The 19,329-nt window shown below is 53.8% G+C and overlaps 1 protein-coding gene across 9 annotated transcripts in view; it reads left to right on the forward strand.

The window, feature by feature from the left end:
• The window catches only part of LOC142821355 (basement membrane proteoglycan-like), a 38,516-nt gene that overhangs the window by 11,334 nt on the left and 7,853 nt on the right, over window positions 1-19,329 (forward strand). For 4 of the 9 annotated variants that reach the window (XM_089774506.1, XM_089774505.1, XM_089774510.1 and 1 more), the window contains 2 exons: window positions 5,646-5,966; window positions 6,760-7,080. In XM_089774506.1, the coding sequence (XP_089630632.1) occupies window positions 5,646-5,966; window positions 6,760-7,080 (642 nt within the window). Of the gene's footprint in view, window positions 1-298; window positions 480-1,477; window positions 1,602-1,714; window positions 1,754-2,603; window positions 2,904-5,645; window positions 5,967-6,759; window positions 7,081-12,542; window positions 14,734-15,197; window positions 15,237-16,037; window positions 16,338-17,626; window positions 17,948-18,526; window positions 18,848-19,329 lie in introns of those variants that run through there. The other 5 variants (XM_089774513.1, XM_089774507.1, XM_089774511.1 and 2 more) reach the window with 4 other exon arrangements.

The raw sequence follows: 19,329 nt of genomic DNA on the forward strand, positions 1-19,329 counted from the left end.
TGTGACCTCTACCTACCGGCCTTTTAGTCACTTTCAACTCTTCTTCGGGATGGAGAGAAAACCTGCCCCATCTCAGCTCCAAGTGGTCTGAATTCTCAACGGGCAGCTCTACTGCCAGTGAAAGCAGCAATTGCCCTGAGCAAACCCGGGCCCCTCGGCTGGATATCCAGCAAACCCAAGTGAAGCAGGAGCAAACTGTGTTTGCATAGACACGCCCAGGGTTTCTCGCTTCCAGCCGGTTGTGAGGGAAGCATCCTTCAGTTCCTGCTTCCGTGTTAATTTTTTTCCTAGCTGGGCTACCCCTGTGGGATTTGCTGTGGCTGGTTAGAAAGTACTGTGTGGTGACTAGGAACCACAGGCGATATGATTGTTTACCGGTGCCAAGGGGAAGGCGAAGGAGGCCTGTGTGGATAGACCGATTCCCCGATAAACTTCCAGCAAAGGCAGGAAACGGTCCAGGATAGAAACCCGTCTCCCAGGTGGGTGAGAAAAGTGAGTGTGCCCTTGTTACCATCCCACAGCTCTCTGGGTGGAACCCCCAACAGTGAGACTGCCCCTTCTCGGGGAGTCCACTCCCTCAGCAGCCCGGGGCCTCCACCCCCAGTGGGGACAGCACAACCCTGTTCTCCAGCCCAGAGCAGCTCCAAGCCAGCATCCCATAGGAGGGTATACTGAGCTTTGAACCTGGCACAGGAACCTTTGGCCTGCTCCCCCCTCAGCCCAGCTCATCTGAGTTTCCCCTGCAGCCATGTGGGCTTGGTCTGCCCCCCTGCCCCATCTCACAACCCCTGCCTTCTGGCCTAGCCTCCGATCCCCCTCCAACAGCAGCCCCTTCCCTGTCCATTGTCTTCTGTCCAGGTACATAGGGTCACCTGGGCCCTTCTCTTCTCCACCTCCCCTCTCCTCTGTCCATTTTTCTCCCCTGGCTGGGACCAGCTGGCTCAGGCCCTGAGGTGTCCCTTCTGCAGCCAGCTGGCTCAGGTCCTGAGGTGTCCCTTCTGCAGCCCGCTGGCCTCCCTCTGGCTGGGTCTGCCAGGCACCGGTCGCTGGGGTCTCCGGTTCTGTTCTGGGACATGGAAGGCCTCCCCTCTACATGCAATCCCTCAGAACCCCTCCAGTGCCCCGCTCCACTTCATCACACTGCCTCTGAGAAGTGACGGTGGAGGAGCTGGGATCCAGAATCAGGCTTTGGGGGACATCAGCAGGGGATGGAGAAGAGCCCTTGCCCTGGACTGGGAGGGGGCAGCAGGAAAGGTTGGGCAGCTCGCTCCAAAAGCAGCAGCGAACAGATGGCGTCTGTGGCCAGCAGCGAACAGCTGGGCCATGGGAAGAAGATGTTGAATTTGTGGTCTCAGCAGGATTTCCTGTGTGCTGGGAGGGGGGCAGTGACTTCTCCCAAGCCATGTGACGGAGGGGGGGAGGCAGGGAGCGCCGAGGGATGAGCAATGCACCCTGTCATGGGATTGTCCTTCTCAAGGGATCTGCACAGAAGGGTCAGTCACCCTTCCGAGGAAGACAGGGCAAGTGGTGGAGGTGAGAACCCAGCTCCCAGCCCAAGGGACCAGCTAGCATGGCACTAATTCACCTTCTCCCTCTGTTGGGTAAGTTACGTCTTTTTCTCTTTCTTTCTTCTGTTGACCCTCTTCTCCCTTTCCCCCCGGCATCCCATAACCCATGTCCATGGAGATCTCATCAACACTCTTCTCTCTTCCAGCCTCTCTCCAGTTCCTTCCCTGGCCAGTGTCCCCTGCAGGTAATGCTCATGCCTGTCCATGCCGAGATGCTACTGCTTGGGGTGGGGATGTCTCGGAAGCCAGGGTGGGGTACTTCCTCCCATTGCAGCTGTCGGATGTGGCAGGAAAGGTCGGGGAGGATGTGAGCCCAGATATCGCTCTCCTTCACTTTGCACCTTATAGCCTGCTGTCCCTGCTGAGATGGGGGGTGGGGATGTCTTGGAAGCTGAGGTGGGGTATTTCCTTCCACTGAATCTGTGGGATGTGGCAGGGCAGTTCGGGGGTGGCAGGGGGGTGTGTGTGTGTGTGAACCCAGAAATCTCCGACTCCTTTGCTCCTTCCACCGATCCACCCGGTTCGTTCCAACCTCGCCCCAGAGAGGAGGGCCGAGCCATGGGAGGGAGGGTCTCTATGTGTCTCAGAATGGGGGGAAACGGAGCACTATGCTCTGGGAAAGGCTGACTCAGCATTTTTCTCTGGTCGAGGGAAGATAGCTCATTCTGACCGCACCCACGCAGTCGGGAACAGTCCTGGCCCTGCGTCAGCCTGGTGCTCCCGGTTCCTCTTTCTCTGTTTCCCTCCGTCCACCACACCAAGGGGCAGCCCTGAGGGGTGGGGGTGCAGGGGCCCCCCCAACATCCCAGTGCTCACCTCTGGACTGTTGCATGCAAGGCAGCTGCTCCCTCTTCTAGCCTATGGCTCAGGCTCTGGGAAGACTCAGGCTAGGGGACTCCATATGCAGCAGCAGGGGGAAAGGTGGTGGAACCTCCCATGGACTCTTCTCATCCATTGTGGGTGGGAAAGATGAGGGGGTCTGTTTGTGGTCTCTGTGGGTTCTGAGTTGGTGCTAATGGACCCTTCTCTCCCCAGACCCACATCCAGCCCCAACCTTCTCCATAGACCCCCGGAAGGACGAGTACCTGCTCGGAGACACCGTGGCTCTCACGTGCTCTGCTGACCCCCTGCCGGTTCCCATAAGAGAATTCCATTTCTACAGTGACAAGGGGTTGGCTGTGACAGCCAGAGTGTCCTCCCGATGGAAGCAGACCTATAACCTCAATATCACTGGGCCCCGCGATGCGGGGGAGTACAGCTGTGCCTATTACACGGGCAGGCCCGGTCATTTCACAAAGTCCAGGCACAGTGACGGTATCACCATCAAAGTCAAAGGTGAGATAGATCCATCTATCTATCCCCATACACCTCCTCTATCTATCTATCTATCTATCTATCTATCTATCTATCTATCTATCTATCTATCTATCTATCTATCTATCTATCTATCTATCCCCACACACCCCCTCTATCTATCTATCTATCTATCTATCTATCTATCTATCTATCTATCTATCTATCTATCTATCTATCTATCTATCTATCTATCTATCTATCTATCATGTGTCTTCCTTCCTCCCTCACTAGCCTGTAGACATGGAAGTAGCTAGGCATAAAGGGTGTGTCTAGACTACAGGGTTTTGTTGACAAAAGTGGACTTTTGTGGACAAAATTATACCTGCGTATAGACAAAACTATACCTGCGTATACATAACGTCAACAGAACTCGGTAGTTTTGTTGACGGTGGTAAACGTCAGTCTATGAGGAATAACACCTTTTCTCAACAGAGTTCTGTCGACAGAAGGCATTATTGCAGCTACACTGTCCTTTGTGTCTACACTCTCATGTCGACAAAGCGGCTTGCTTTGTTGACAGAACTGGATGCAATCTAGACGCCCTTTGTCGACAGAAGCATTGTCGACGGTACCTGTCAACAAAGCCTCTGTTCACAAAAGCCTGTAGTCTAGATGTACCCATAGTGTGGGACCCCCTTCTTTATTATGTTCTGCTCATCGTGGTTCCCTAGCTTGTGGTGTTCTGTCAGGTTCGAGCGCGACTGCTATAGGGGGTAGCCTCCTTGCTTACCAGATCAGGGGTGGGGTCACCAATGTAGTTCTCCAGGCAACTGTTAGTTCGCAGGGGCCAGGACTCACTGTTGCGACGTCTCTGGCCCCTCCGACAATGACAACCAGATGGCTGCTTGTGTGTGTGCTCCGTGCTGTGGGACGTGTAGACTTGTGCACTAAGTCTCCACAGCAGACCCCGTGAGAAACCCCAAAGACCACAAACTAGATAAGGATCACAGACGCCAAGCCAGGTTTATTGTGACGCGAAATACAGTCATAGTTTTCAATAGACTACTGAACCGCGACACAGTTGCATCCCGTAGCAATGGAACAGCTCAACACAATGGAACACTTCCATTGCCCCCCTCAGCCGTTCAAAGATTGTCCCCTGAGACACCACCCTATATACAGGCACGAACACATCACTGCCGATGTGTGAGGCTGCCACCACCTGATGTTGCCAGACAACCACCCATCCCCTTGTGCCTCGTGATCTGATTAGACCATCTCCGTCCATCATGCATCAACCTCGCTATTTTCCTGAACCAGAGTCAGTATCCGTGGGGAGGAATCTTAGACCCTTTTCCTCACCAGGAGTCGGTATCCATGGGAAGTGGTACCATTGTCTTTTCGAATGCGCTTACAACTGATGGTCAGTCCCAATGACCAGTTAGTGTTAGCCCTGGACCTGTTATCGATAAGTCTGAGCCCTGTTCATGATGGGACTGTGAGCAGGGGGCTGCTTTTGCTCACAGCTTAGCTCTGCTTTATGTTCACCATGTTTTGTTCATTCTCAGCTAGGCCTCAGGCCTCAGATCTGACCTTCATGGGCTTATGTTTTAGGCCTTCGTGTTACTACAGTCCTAGCATTGCAATTCTTGTTGTGAAGGTTTTTCACAGATGCACAAAAATGCATGAATACACACAGACACACATGTATGCACATAGACAGACACGCATGCATACACAGAGATATGCATATATACACACGCAGACAAACATACACAGAGACACACACGTATGCATACACACAGACACTCATCTATGCACACAGACACACAAACACACAGACACAGACACACGTATATACAGACATGCATGTATACAAAAACACACAGACACACACAAGTATGCACACAGATACATATATATACACACACAGAGACACAGAGACAAACACAGACACACACACATGTATGCATACCCACAGACACATATCTATACACACACAGGCACACACATTCATGTAAGCACAGAAACAAACACACAGACACACAAACACACAGAGACACACACACGTATGCATACACACAGATACACATGCATACACACACACATAGAGACACACACACACACACACTCATACAGACACACAGACACAAATGCGTTTCTACCTATTGTCGGTCAATAGCTCTTCATGGGTCTCCATGGCGGAAGAGGCTCTGTCTACCCCATAGTTGTTCGGGAGCAGGAATCTCTCCCGTGGCTCCTCTGGCATATGGAATTTCCCAGCCGTTCTCCCCACAATTACTCGTGGCCACCCCACATGACCTGGCACCTGCGTGGCTGCCGGTTAACATACCCATGGAATATGGCGGCTCGCACTCAGCCTAAGGAATAGTAAACCCAGCCACTACAGAGACAACAGTGTCTCTGCCCAACATAGCTTCCCAGACACTGACGCTCCTGCAATATGGTGGCTCACTGGGTACGTGAGAAACGAGGCCGCCCGACTAGCAACAAAGGACGGGCCGCCCAACTGAAAAACCCAGGAGTGGCCAAGGGCGCAATCCATCTGATCACCCAGGGAAAGCCAAGACCCTCCTCTTTCCCACTCTGTAGGGTAACCCAATAACCGTATTTGGGGGGTACATTTCTCTGTCCCGCTCCAACTGTTTCTCCACCGCCATGGCGGGATGGAAGCCACACCCATCCCATTCTCCAACCCACATCTTCTCTTTCCTCCCTCTCCTGCCTGGGTGGCACCTCACACGCTGCTGTCCTCCTCAGACCCCCCTGCAGAGCCGATGTTAAGTGTGAACCCCCCATCCAGAGAGGCGAATGAAGGGCACCCTCTCGTCATCACCTGCACGGCTCCCGGGCACGCCGCGGAGCGGAGGTTCCACTTCTACCAGCACGGAGCAGAGATCGAGGCAGGGTCCGAGACCCATATCACAGCGCCTGACACCCCACCTTGGAACGTCGCCGTGCTGAGCATCCCGCGGGCGGATACCAACAGCTCTGGTGAATACTCTTGCGGGTACGAGGAGAAGGACAGCGGGAGATGGATTCCCTCCACCAGGAGCCAGGCTGTGATGGTCACCTTGAAAGGTGAGGCTGCCGTAGGAACACACAACCAGGTCTAGACACACGGAACACTTAGTATCGCCTGTATGGACACACACAGAAACACACACATATGCATACGCACAGATACGCATGCATACACACACACACAGAGACACACATATACAGACACAGACACCCACATGCATTTTTACCTATTGTCGGTCAATAGCTCTTCATGGATATCCATGACAGAAGAGGCTCTCTCTGCCTCATAGTTGTTTGGGAGCAGGAATATCTCCCATGGTTCCTCTGGCGTACGGGATTTCCCAGTTATTCTCCCCACAATTACTCGTGGCCACCCCACATGGCTGGCAGCCTGGCACCTGCATGGCTGCAGGTGAACATGCGTGTGGAATACGGTGGCTTGCACTCAGCCTAAGGAACGGTAGACACAGCTGCTACAGTGACAACAGCGTCTCTGCCCAACATGGCTGCCCAGATACTAACGCTCTTCCAATAGGGCGGCTCACAGGGTACGTGAGAACCGTGGCCGCCCGACTAGCAACAACGGATGGGCCACCCAAATGAAAAACCCAGGAGTGGCCAAGGGCGCAATCCATCTGGTTGCCCAGGGAAAGCCAAGACCCTCCTCTTTACTGTTCAGTAGGGTAACCCAATAACTGTCTTTGGGGGGGTGCATTTCTCTGTCCCGCTCCAACCGAGTCTCCACCGCCATGGCGGGATGGAAGCCATGCTCGTTCCATTCTCCAAACCGTATCTTCTCTTTCCTCCATGTCCTGCCCAGGTGGCCCTCACATGCTGCTTTTCTCCTCAGGCCCCCCTGCAGAGCCGACATTGAATGTGGACCCCCCGTCCAAAGAGGTGAATGAAGGGCACCCCCTCTTCATCACCTGCATGGCCCCCGGGGACGCCCTGGAGCGGAGGTTCCACTTTTACCAGCACGGAGCCGAGTTAAAGGCAGGAGCCGAGAAAAACATCACGTCACCAGACACCTCACCTTGGAACGTCGCCGTGCTGAGCATCCCGCGGGCGGATACCAGCAGCTCTGGGGAATACTCCTGCGGGTACGAGGAGAAGGACAGTGGGAGATGGATTCCCTCCACCAGGAGCCAGGCTGTGATGGTCACCTTGAAAGGTGAGGCTGCCGTAGGGGGACACAACCATCCCTAAGCACACGGAACACTTTGTATGGCCTGGACGGACACACACACAGACACTCCCCCCCCAAAGCATTAAACTTCCTAGCACTATCATGCAGAACTTCTCCTGCCCCTAATACAATATAACTACACCTTCCCCACCCTGGTGCCCTAGTGCCCAGTCTACAGTATAGCTGCCCCTTCCTCACCCCGCCCTCTGCTGCCCTAGTGCCCATTATACAGTATAGCCGCCCCTTCCCCGCCCCACCCTCTGCTGCCCCCTAGTGCCCATTATACAGTATAGCCGGCCCTTCCCCGCCCCACCCTCTGCTGCCCCTAGTGCCCATTATACAGTATAGCCGGCCCTTCCCCGCCCCACCCTCTGCTGCCCCCTAGTGCCCGTGATACAGTATAGCCGCCCCTTCCCCACCTCACCCTCTGCTGCCCCTAGTGCCCGTTATACAGTATAGCCGCCCCTTCCCCGCCCCACCCTCTGCTGCCCCCTAGTGCCCATTATACAGTATAGCCGCCCCTTCCCCGCCCACCCTCTGCTGCCCCCTAGTGCCCATTATACAGTATAGCCGCCCCTTCCCCGCCCCACCCTCTGCTGCCCCCTAGTGCCCATTATACAGTATAGCCGCCCCTTCCCCGCCCCACCCTCTGCTGCCCCTAGTGCCCATTATACAGTATAGCCGCCCCTTCCCCACCTCACCCTCTGCTGCCCCTAGTGCCCATTGTACAGTATACTTCCAAACACCCACCATGGTCACCCCTTTCCCACTCCAGCCTCTGCTGCCCTAGTGCCCATTATACAGTATAGCCGCCCCTTCTCCACCCACCCTCTGCTGCCCCCAGTGCCCATTATACAGTATAGCCGCCCCTTCCCCACCCACCCTCTGCTGCCCCCAGTGCCCATTATACAGTATAGCCGCCCCTTCCCCGCCCCACCCTCTGCTGCCCCCTAGTGCCCATTATACAGTATAGCCGCCCCTTCCCCGCCCCACCCTCTGCTGCCCCTAGTGCCCATTGTACAGTATACTTCCAAACACCCACGATGGTCACCCCTTTCCCACTCCAGCCTCTGCTGCCCTAGTGCCCATTATACAGTATAGCTGCCCCTTCCCCGCCCCACCCTCTGCTGCCCTACTAAACATCACACCATCCCTGCCTCTCCATGACAGGTAGCTTGTGGTCCTGCTAGTGAGCACCCCCATTTTTCTTCTGCTCCCAGAGCCCCTTCCCCCGTCTGTGCTGAGGGTGAATCCCTCATCGGGAGCCGTGGATGAAGGCCTGCCCCTGAACTTCACCTGCATGGCTCCCAAGGTCCCCAGCGAACAGAGGTTTCACTTCTACAAGAACGGGACCAAGATCGACACTAGTGCCTCAGAGCCTGAGCTGACCATCCCCCAGGCTGGCCTTGACATGGCCGGGGAATTCACCTGTGGGTACGAGGAGAAGGTGAATGGGCGGTGGGTCGCCTCCCCCAGGAGCCAGGCCGTGGCTGTCACTGTGAAAGGTGAGTGTCCCAGAACCCCAGTAAGAACCCCTGGATCACACCAGCGGCCCCTCTTCTCCTTCCAAAGTGATGCCATGTTAAAAAGGGGATATTAACAAGACTCAGGAATCATACTGCAGTGCCCCCATGTAACCTTCTGGTGCTGGCATGTCCCTAGGGCTGTGTCATATTGTGGGTTTGCAGATGGGCTCATAGCCGGCTGAATTGCTTCCTAATTATTTACAGCCCCAAAGTCGTGATCTTGTACTACAAGGCACACCCAACCTGTCCTTCAGAATGCTTGTCTTTGCCATGTTGGCCACCAAAAAGTCCAGCAGGCCATCGCCTTGCACCCGGAGTGGTGACCTTAATGGAAGACCAATGGAGTAACCTCCAGGGCCCTTTTTAGGACCATGTCTGCGTGGAGGGAATCTCTTTAATCCTCCCAAAATGGCGTCCAGGGGTGAACACTTGAAACCAACCTCAGAGCCCACAAATTCTTTTCTCCAAAAAACTTAAAAAGAAAAAAAGAAAATACGAGCTGCTGTCCCCTCTTCAGAGGCCTGCAGATCCCACAGACAGATTTTCCAGGACACAGAAATGAACCAATACCCGGTTAAGAAAAAAAGAACAAACTTTTATTATTAAAACAATACTCCAATTACAAGCAGAGTTGGAACAGCTAGATAGGAAGACCACCAATTAATAGAGTCATTGAGGATTCCCACATGGGCCAAAACTTGGTTTCAGAGAGAAGAAAGTCCATTTCTGACAGCTCAGACATCAGATCCAAATTCCCAACCCAGAAAACAAGAAATTTGGACAGATTTATTTAAACTTTATCCTACACACACATGCGGAAGAGCCTTTTTCTTGGAGAGAGACATGTCTTCTGTCTCCCTCAGTATCTAGAGAGCAAACAGGCTCAGAGAGAAAGGAGGGGAAAAACTCAAAATTCCTTTGTCCCAGTTTGAAATCTCTAACTGCATTTCTTTTGGCTGAGCGGCTACCTGACTAGGTATAGAGACATAGTTAACCCCTTAGTCCCCAGGCTGCTGACTAACCCTCATGGTTATGACAAATGGAGATTCCACCCCCGCCCTAGGGAACTCATCCTAGTGCTTCCCCACCCGCCTAGGCAAATCGTTTTCCTAATATGCAGTCTTCCCCTCCCTGATTTCAACTTGCCCATGAACGACTCAGTCCCTTTGTTAGGCAGCAGCCATGACTTACAGGTTTGTCTGAATACTCCCAGCCTAGTTCCTCCAGTGTGGATTGGCACCACTTAATGTCCCCTGCCAACCAAGTGCTCTGATTCGCTCAACTAGTTCCACACCAGTTCCACCAGGTCTGTTGCTAATTTCCCAGGAACAACCCCATCAAACACAAAGGCTCATCCCCTCGCCCCCCAAAAAGGCATGTGACTCATGGAAACCCAATCGGTGCACCCTCAGCTGGCAATAGACACTTTGTTTTGTGCTCTCCCTGCACAAGATTTGGTGCCAACATAGAATGGTAATTGTGATGATGTTTTGCACGGTCCTATCAAAATCCAATCACATCGCAGGCTGGCCCCGAAAAGCATCGGGCAGGCAGAAAACCATTCGTTAAAAGGAAGGGCACCTGGGATTCTTTGCACCAGCTGGGGTGGAGTCGATCTAGTAGATCCATATTCACTCTTCTTTCCCTATGATTCCTGCCTGTTAACTCCTCCCCTTCTGCCCTTTCCTCAGGTGTCACGTCGCTGCCCATCCCCCTGGTGGCGGGGGCTGCAGCTGGTGTGCTGGCTCTGGTTTTACTGCTATTCCTCCTCTGTCTCTGCGTGAGGAAAAGGAAAGGTGCGTGGGCACAGGAGAGAGGTGGGTGGGAAGGGGGAATCTGCCATCCAGGATGAAAATTCAAGTCTCCATATCAAGGAGATTCTAGAGAAATCACACACTGCCTCTAATTGATAGTCTCGCAAAAGCCTATTGCAAAGGACTGCCTTGCAAGGGATCATGGGTGATTTGCTAATGCAGGATTTCAGTGCAAAGGACAGTGGGTAATTTGAACTAAAAGACAGCGGGGAGTTTCCTAGAAGGAGATTCTGCTGAAATCATGGGTAATTTGGTAACTGTGCGATGCTGGTGCAAAAGGGAGAGACGGTAGGAAGGGGAATGGGACCTACTCTTTGGGATTCCGGTGTCTTAACGTGGGACAGGATCACTCCAAGAGACATCATGTTGATTCCCTCCTTGGCAGGCTCCAGGTGGTCGATAAACAGAACCGAGAAGGATGGCTCCATCAGCAGTTACTCGCCGATACCCCTGGCATCAATGAACCCAGACACTTTTTAGCCTCTGTGGGAACCCACTCTGCTCCTCCCCACCATGCTGCCTCAGTTTCCCCTCACTGTGTCATAAGGTTAATGAAGAGCTGTAAATATTATGACGCTGTGCTTTCTTCCAAGGTCTCCGCCTCACCTGTGGTCACGTGCCAGGTCTCCCGCCCACTTCAGTGTGAGTGGAGAACCCCTTGTGCTGAAAATATCTCTGGCCCAATGAAATGTGATTGCGTCTCTTTACCTGTCGCAATGAGTCTCAGACTATTTGCGAGTAAGGAGGATGTTTCGATTCTCCTACGTTTCATCAGATCTCCCTCCTTTGCCATGAACGTTCAAGACAATGTGAATCACTGTAAATTCCCTGTCTCCTCTTTGGTATTAAACACCTCTCTAATCTCCTAAGGCAGGGTGGGGAATCTTTTTGGGGCTGGGGGGCCACAGAGCCACAGAAAAATCAGTCAGGGTCACAGACTAGCAAGAAGCAGGGAATAAAACACCCTCGCTGATCTGACCACCAAGTGAGAAGAGAGGAAAAAGACTCCCCCTTGCTCCCCTTAAACTCCAGCCCCATGGGGGTGGGGGAGGTGCTGAGGCTCAGGGTTACCCCCAGGGCTGGATTAACTCTTCTGGTACCTGGGTCTAGTCCCATGAGGCTCTGCAAGAATGGAATGGAGGTGGGGGTGGAGTCTGGATGGGAGGAGGTGCAGGAGCAGGTAGGAGGTGGGTGTGGGATCAGGGTGGAGGTGTGGGCGGGGTTTGGGAGGGAGGAGCGTGCAGGAGCAGGATGGAGGTGGGGGCAGGGTCTGGGTGGGAGGAGGGTGCTGGAGTGAGGTGCAGGTGTGGGCAGAGTCTGGGCATGACAGGGTGCAGAAGTGGGCTGGAGGTGTGGGTGGTGTCTGGGCAGGAGGAGAGGGTGGCAGTGGGGTGCGGGTGTGGGTGGGGTCTGGGCATAAGGAGGGTGTGGGAGCAGGGTGCAGGTGTGGGTGGAGTCTGGGCGGGAGGAGGATATGGGAGCAGAGTGGAGATGTGGGTGTGGTCTGGGAATGAGGAAGGTAAAGGAGTGGGCGGAGCTGTTGGCAGGGTCTGGGTGGGAAGAGGATGTAGGAGAGCGGTGGAGGTGCAGTTGGGGTCTGGGTGAGAGGAGGGGTGGGAGCGGGATGGAAGTGTGGGCTGGAGGAAGGTGTGGAAGCAAACAGAGTTATGGGCAGGGTCTGAGCTGGAGGCAGGAGCGGGAGCAGGTGAAGGTGTGGGCGGGTTCTGGGTGGGAGGATGGTGCAGGAGCGGGTGGAGATGTGGGCAGGGTCTGGATGGGAGGAGGGTGCAGGAGCGGGTGGAGGTGTGGGCAGGGTCTGGCTGGGAGGAGGGCGCAGGAGCGGGTGGAGGTGTGGGCAGAGTATGGGCGGGAGGAGGGTGCAGGAGGTGTGGGAGTATGGGCGGGAGGTGTGGGAGTATGGGCGGGAGGAGGTGGAGGTGTGGGCGGAGTCTGGGCGGGAGAAGAGTGCAGGAGCGGGTGGAGGTGTGGGCGGAGTCTGGGCGGGAGGAGAGTGCAGGAGCGGGTGGAGGTGTGGGCGGAGTCTGGGCGGGAGGAGAGTGCAGGAGCGGGTGGAGGTGTGGGCGGGGTCTATGCAGAGCGGAGGGGAGTTTGGGAGCGCTTTCCTGCAGCACACAGAGCCGTTTCCTGCCCCCTAACAGAGGTCTACAGCTGTGGGGAGCTGAGGGGTCACTCATGCCGCTGCAGGGTGGGAGGTTGAGCCCCACGTCTGTTACCAGATTTGCCCAGTTCTCTGACGTGTGCTCATTTATTAGGGTTACACTTACGGGCCCGGAGGGAGGTTCACAATTCTATCCGGGTGCTGCGGGTGCTTCTTTGTGCTCTCCTATGGGGCTGAATTCTCCCTGCTGCCCATTCTCCCTCCCACTGGAGCGCCCCTGCAGGAACTAGGCTCCTCAGGACGGGGTCCTCCCCACCTTAGCAACACACAGACACTCACCCCCCACTACCAGAGCACCCCTGGAGGGACTGGGCACTCAGCTCTCACACGCTGACCTCTCCTACATCCCTGGACTCAGCACACTGGTTAACAGCAACGCCCCACTGCACCCCCATGTTCCTTTGGCCTCCGTGGGTGGAATTAAACAGCACTTTACACTGCCATCCTCATAAGCCCCCAGGTTCAGCACCCCCTATCCCCACTCTCACCCCACAATCATTCCCTGGGGAACCACACGATGAGCAAACCCCACGAGACTTTGGTCACGCCAGGGATCTGTCGCTTGGGGACGAGAAGCGTTGCTGCAGAGCGAATGGGGAAGCCAAAACAACCCCGCTTGAGGAAGAGCGAGCGAAAGAGAAAGAGAGAGAGATGCAACCAGCTGAACAATGACCATTATTTATTTCTGCGTAGTGAAAACAGTGACACTATCGAATCTAAATTGAAACCGATTACAGATGGTAGAACAGTTTACATAGGGCAGGGTCAGGAGGCTGCGCATACAGAAGTAGTTGAGGGAGAGGGGAAGAGAGAGAGAGACCTCACCACTCCGTGGAGCTTGCCCTGATCGGGGTGCCCAGAGGGGGATGGGAGCCGGGGGTCCAGAGGGCAGGAGACGAGCACGATCAGACAGGAGATGAAGACAACTCAATGGAACGGATGCAGCTTACGTCCCGGTCTCAGGACCGTTTTTCTTGGGCAAGGGTAGGCGTCCTTACAGGGACAGGACAACGGTGCGAAGGGAAACGGAGGCGAGACGACAGAGACTGATCGCCCCTGGTGATGGGGGATGTTCCTTGAAGGAGCTCCCAATGCAACTGGGCAGTGGCAGTATCGTAGATGTCAATAGGATCATGACGACTCATTGGGGGGCTGAGCAGGCCTGGGTTCATTAGCATCTGGAGCAGAGATTTCCCATCAGGCCGTGCGTCTCTGCTTTCGGTATCCCAGAGTTCAGTGCGGGTCCTGCCTTGGAAGAGCGGGTCTCCATGCTGACTGCTAATGAGAAGTCCCTCTGTCCTATCGTCAGTGCAGGTGAGGCTGGGGGGTTCCTTAATTAGTTTAGGGTGGGTTTTCCTCGGCCTTTTCATTGCTTTGTCTTTGATTCCAGCAGGGGGGATGGTTTTCCAGGAGTGTCACTCCCTGCTCCCCAAGAGCACAGGGCTGGTAGGTAGCACGTCTCATGGTCCCCATCAAGGCAAGGCTCCACCCCCATCCCATAGTCCCTTTACCTCCCGTTCACCATTCACAGAAGTAGTTGGGGCTGGAAGGGACCTCAAAAGCCATGAATCCACCCCTGCCTGAGATAGGGCCTTGTAGACCTGCCCCCTCCCACCCCCCAACTCCTGCACTCTCCCTCCTTCTACACCCCAGAAGGTGTCTCTCCAAGGTGGGCCTTGGGACCTCCAGGGACAGGCCTTCCACGACCTCCCTTCAGAGTCGATGCCCGAGTGTAATGACCTCAGCAGGTGTTTTCCCCTCCCATCTTCTCTCAGGCTGCTAGCCTGGCCCTGGACTGCGCCTCAGTTTCCCCACACAGTAGGAGGAGGCCTTTAGGGTGGGTCCTGCCCTGCTGAGTCTTGTTGCTCTTGAGACGCTGGAAGAGAGGGGGGCAGAGAAACACCCCGAGCGGATGGCCAGTGCATGGTAACATTTCACCAGAGCCTGGCCAGGATGACACGATGCCTCTCTTCTCAGAGGAAACAGAGGACACCACAGCACAGGAAGGGTGACACTCCCTTTCCCCCCCGGGCAGAGCTGGGGCCAGTGGCTGAGCGGAGAACCCAGCTCCCAGCCCAGAGCGACCAACTCAGCATGGCGCGGACTCTACTTCTGCTGGGTAAGTGCCCACCTCAACCTGTATCCTTTCTTGCTCGCTCCTACTTCTCCTCCGGCCCTCCTGGCCAGCTGGCTCCACTCCTTCCTTCGGCCTTTCTCACTCCCCCCTTTCTTCCTCTCTTTTCTCTTTTTTCTTTCTTTCCAGATCTTTCTACTTTTTTGCTTTCTCTTTCTTGTCTTGCTGACTTGTTTTCTGACCATCTCTTTTCTCTCTCACTGGCAGGCTTTCTTTCTTTCTTTCTTTCTTTCTTTCTTTCTTTCTTTCTTTCTTTCTTTCTTTCTTTCTTTCTTTCTTTCTTTCTTTCTTTCTTTCTTTCTTTCTTTCTTTCTTTCTTCTGAGCTTTAGTATCCCTTCATCCACTCTTTCTCACTCCCCCCTTTTTCTAACATGCCTAACTCCCAGCATGCTCATCCATCCACCCTTCCTCCCCCAATCTATCACTCATCCCCTCTTCTCTCTTTCAGCCACTTTTCAGCTGCTGCCCCAGCTGGTGCTCCTTTCAGGTAAGGTGGAGTCCTGGGCTGGCTGCAATAACTCATTTTGGGGTGGAGGTTATCTCTGGAGAAGGATTTGCCAGTGCTTATGCTGTGGGGTCTGGGATCTTGGGGGTGGATCTGTGGGAGGAAACCCATCCGTCTCCCCCTTGCAAAGACCAATCTTCATCCAGCCCCAGTTCAGAGTCACCCACCGATCCCACAACTGAGCCAAGTCCGTGGGTTCTTCGCCCTGGGAGTCTGGAGGGTGCATGGGCGCATTGCTGCCCCTTAGTGGGAGGCGAGGGATAGGGTGTGTTTTGGGAGGTATTTTCACCCGAGGGCTTGAGTTTAGGAGCACACCCCATTGATGCAGAACATCCGGTTCCTTCCCCATCTCCATTCCCGCCCCCCCTTCTCCTGACTTTGTCCCACCATTTTGTTCCCATCGGCTCATTCTGACTGCACCAACGCAGTAAGGAAAAGTCCTGGCCCTCCGTCAGCCTGGCATTCCCAGTTCCTCTTTGTATGTTGCCCCCCCATCCACCACACCAGGGAGCAGACCTGAGCAGAGGGGGGGCAGGGACTCCCCTCCCCCCAACTTCCCAGTGCTCACCTCCTGCCTCTTGCATTCAGGGCAGCTGTCCCCTGTCCTCGCCTAGGTCACAGCCAAGGGGAGTCCACAAGCCAGTGCCCTGAGGAAAGGGCTGGGAACCTCCCATGGACTCTTCCTATCCATCAGGGGTGGATGGAGGGGAAAGACGAGGGGGTCTGTTTGTGGCCGTGTCTCTGTGGGTTTTCTATTCTGCTAATGGACCCTTCCCTCCCCAGCCCCACATCCAGCCCCAGCCTTTTCTATAGACCCACTGAAGGACGAGTACCTGATTGGAGACACTGTGGCTCTCACGTGCTCTGCTGAACTCCTGTCGGTTCCCGTGAGAGAATTCCACTTCTACAGTGACACGGGGTTCGCTGTGACAGACAGAGTGTCCTCTGGCAGGAAGAAGACCTACAACTTTAACATAACCGGGCCCCGCGACGCGGGGGAGTATTACTGTGCATATTACACAGGCAGGACTGGTCATTTAACAAAGTCCACGCACAGCGCCACTATCACCATCAAAGTCAAAGGTGAGAGAGATCAATCTATCCATCTCCATGCACCCCCTATCTATCTATCTATCTATCTATCTATCTATCTATCTATCTATCTATCTATCTATCTATCTATCTATCTATCTATCTATCTATCTATCTATCTATCTATCTATCTATCCCCACACACCCCCTCTATCTATGTATCTATCTATGTATCTATCTATGTATCTATCTATCTAGCTAGCTATCTATCTATCTATCTATCCCCACACACCCCCTCGATCTATCTATCTATCTATCTATCTATCTATCTATCTATCTATCTATCTATCTATCTATCTATCTATCCCCACAAACTCTATCTATCTATCTATCTATCTATCTATCTATCTATCTATCTATCTATCTATCTATCTATCTATCTATCTATCTGGTGCCTTCCTGCCTCTCTCGCTAGCCTGTAGACATGAAAATAGCTAGGCATAAAGGGTGTGTTTAGACTGCAGGATTTTGTTGACAAAAGTACACTTTTGTGGACAAAACTATACCTGCGTCTACACTACTGATGAATTCTGTCGACATAATGTAGACAGAACTTGGCAGTTTTGTTGACGGTGGTAAATCTCAGTCTAGGAGGAATAACACCTTTTGTCAACAAAATTCTGTCGACAGGAGGCATTATTGCATCTACACTGTCCTTTGCATCTACACTCTCATGTCGACAAAGTGGCTTGCTTTGTCAACAGAACTGGATGAAGTCTAAATGCCCTTTGTCAACAGAAGCGTTGTCAACAGTATGGGTACGTCTAAACTACACAGCTCCGTTGATGGAGCCATGTAGTTTAGGCAGATAGGTAGAGGGAAATGAATCAGCGATTTAAATAATCAAGGTTTCATTTAAATTTAAATGGCTGCCAGGCTCTGCCAAACAGCTGATGATCAGCTGTTTGTCAGCAGATCGGGGCAGTCTGGACATGCAGTGGTCGACGAGGAAGCCTTTGACAACTGGCAAAGGTATGGCTCGGGAAAAAAGGTTTACCTGCGCCGGTTGACAAACCCTTCCTTGTCGACCGTGGCACATGGAGACTGCCCCAATCTGCCGAAAAAAAGCTGATCATGAGCTGGTGGTAACCCAGGGAAAGCCAAGAATCAACTCTTTCCCGCTCAGTAGGATAACCCAATAACGGTCTCTGTCCCGCTCCAACCATGTCTCCACCACCACAGTGGGATGGAAGCCATGCAAGTCCCATTCTCAAAGGGGCATCTTCTCCTTCCTTCATCTCCTGCCCGGGTGACCCCTCACATGCTGCTGTTCTCCTCAGGCCCCCCTGCTGAGCCAGTGTTGAGTGTGGACCCCCCGTCCAGAGAAGCATATAAAGGGCACCCCATCATCGTCACCTGCACGGCTCCCACGCACGTCGCAGAGCGGAGGTTCCACTTCTACCAGCAAGGGGCTGAGATCGAGGCAGGAGCCGGGAAGCACATCACGGCGACTGACACCCCACCTAGGAACGTCGCAGTGCTGAGCATCCCACGGGCGGATACCAACAGTACAGGGAAATACTCCTGTGGGTACGAGGAGAAGGACAGTGGGAGATGGATTCCCTCCACCAGGAGTCAGGCTGTGATGGTCACCTTGAAAGGTGAGGCTGCCGTAGGGACACACAACGAGCAATACAAAACAGGAACACTTAGTATGGCCTGGACGGACACACACACGCAGAAGTATGCATACACTGAAACCCTCATCTATGCACACAGACACACACAGACAAAGACACACGTTTATATACAGAGACACGTAGGTATACACAAACACAGAGACACACAGACACAAACAGGTATTCATTCACAAAGGCGCTTCTGCCCCACATGGCTGCCCAGATACTAACGTTCTTCCAATATGGCATCTCACAGGGGATGTGAGAAACGTGGGCGCCCGACTAGCAACAACGGATGGGCTGCCCAACTTAAAAAATCCCAGGAGTGGCCATGGGTGCAATCCATCCGGACACCCAGGGAAAGCCAAGTCCCGCCTGTGTCCCACTCCGTAGGGTAACCCAGTAACCGTCTTTTGGGGGATGTATTTCTCTGTCCCGCTCCAACCGAGTCTTCACCGCCATGGGGGGATGGAAGCCACGCCTGTCTCATTCTCCAATCCGCATCTTCTCTTTCCTCCCTCTCCTGCCGGGTGGCCCCTCACATGCTACTGTTCTCCTCAGGCCCCCCTGCAGAGCCAACGTTGAGTGTGGACCCCCCGTCCAGAGAGGCGAATGAAGGGCACCCCCTCGTCATCACCTGTACGGCTCCTGGGGACACTGCGGAGCGAAGGTTCCACTTCTACCAGCAAGGAGCCGAGCTTGAGGCAGGAGCCGAGAAGCACATCACGGCGCCTGACACCCCACTTTGGAACGTCGCCGTGCTGAGCATCCCGCGGGCGGATACCAACAGCTCTGGGGAATACTCCTGCGGGTACGAGGAGAAGGACAGTGGGAGATGGATTCCCTCCTCCAGGAGTCAAGCTGTGATGGTCACCTTGAAAGGTGAGGCTGCCGTAGGGACACACAACGAGCAATAGAAAACAGGAACACTTAGTATGGCCTGGACGGACACACCCACGCAGAAGTATGCATACACTGAAACACTCATCTATGCACACAGACACACACAGACAAAGACACAGGTTTATATACAGAGACACGTAGGTATACACAAACACAGAGACACACAGACACAAACAGGTATTCATTCACTCAGGCACATATACATACACACACAGAGACAAACACTGCCACACACAGATGTATGCATACGCACATATATACATGTGTACACACGCACACAGATACACACACACACACATACAGACACGTAGACACACACACACATGGGTTTTTACCAAATGTCGGTCAAGAGCTCTTTATAGTTATCTGTGCCGGAAGAGCCTCTGTCTGCCCCATAGTTGTTTGGGAGGAGAAATCTCCTGGAATGGGTTTCTCAGCCATTCTCCCCACTATTACTGGTG

This window comes from Pelodiscus sinensis, chromosome 30 (assembly GCF_052426305.1).
Source record: "Pelodiscus sinensis isolate ZL-2025 chromosome 30, ASM5242630v1, whole genome shotgun sequence".
Taxonomy (NCBI): domain Eukaryota; kingdom Metazoa; phylum Chordata; order Testudines; family Trionychidae; genus Pelodiscus; species Pelodiscus sinensis.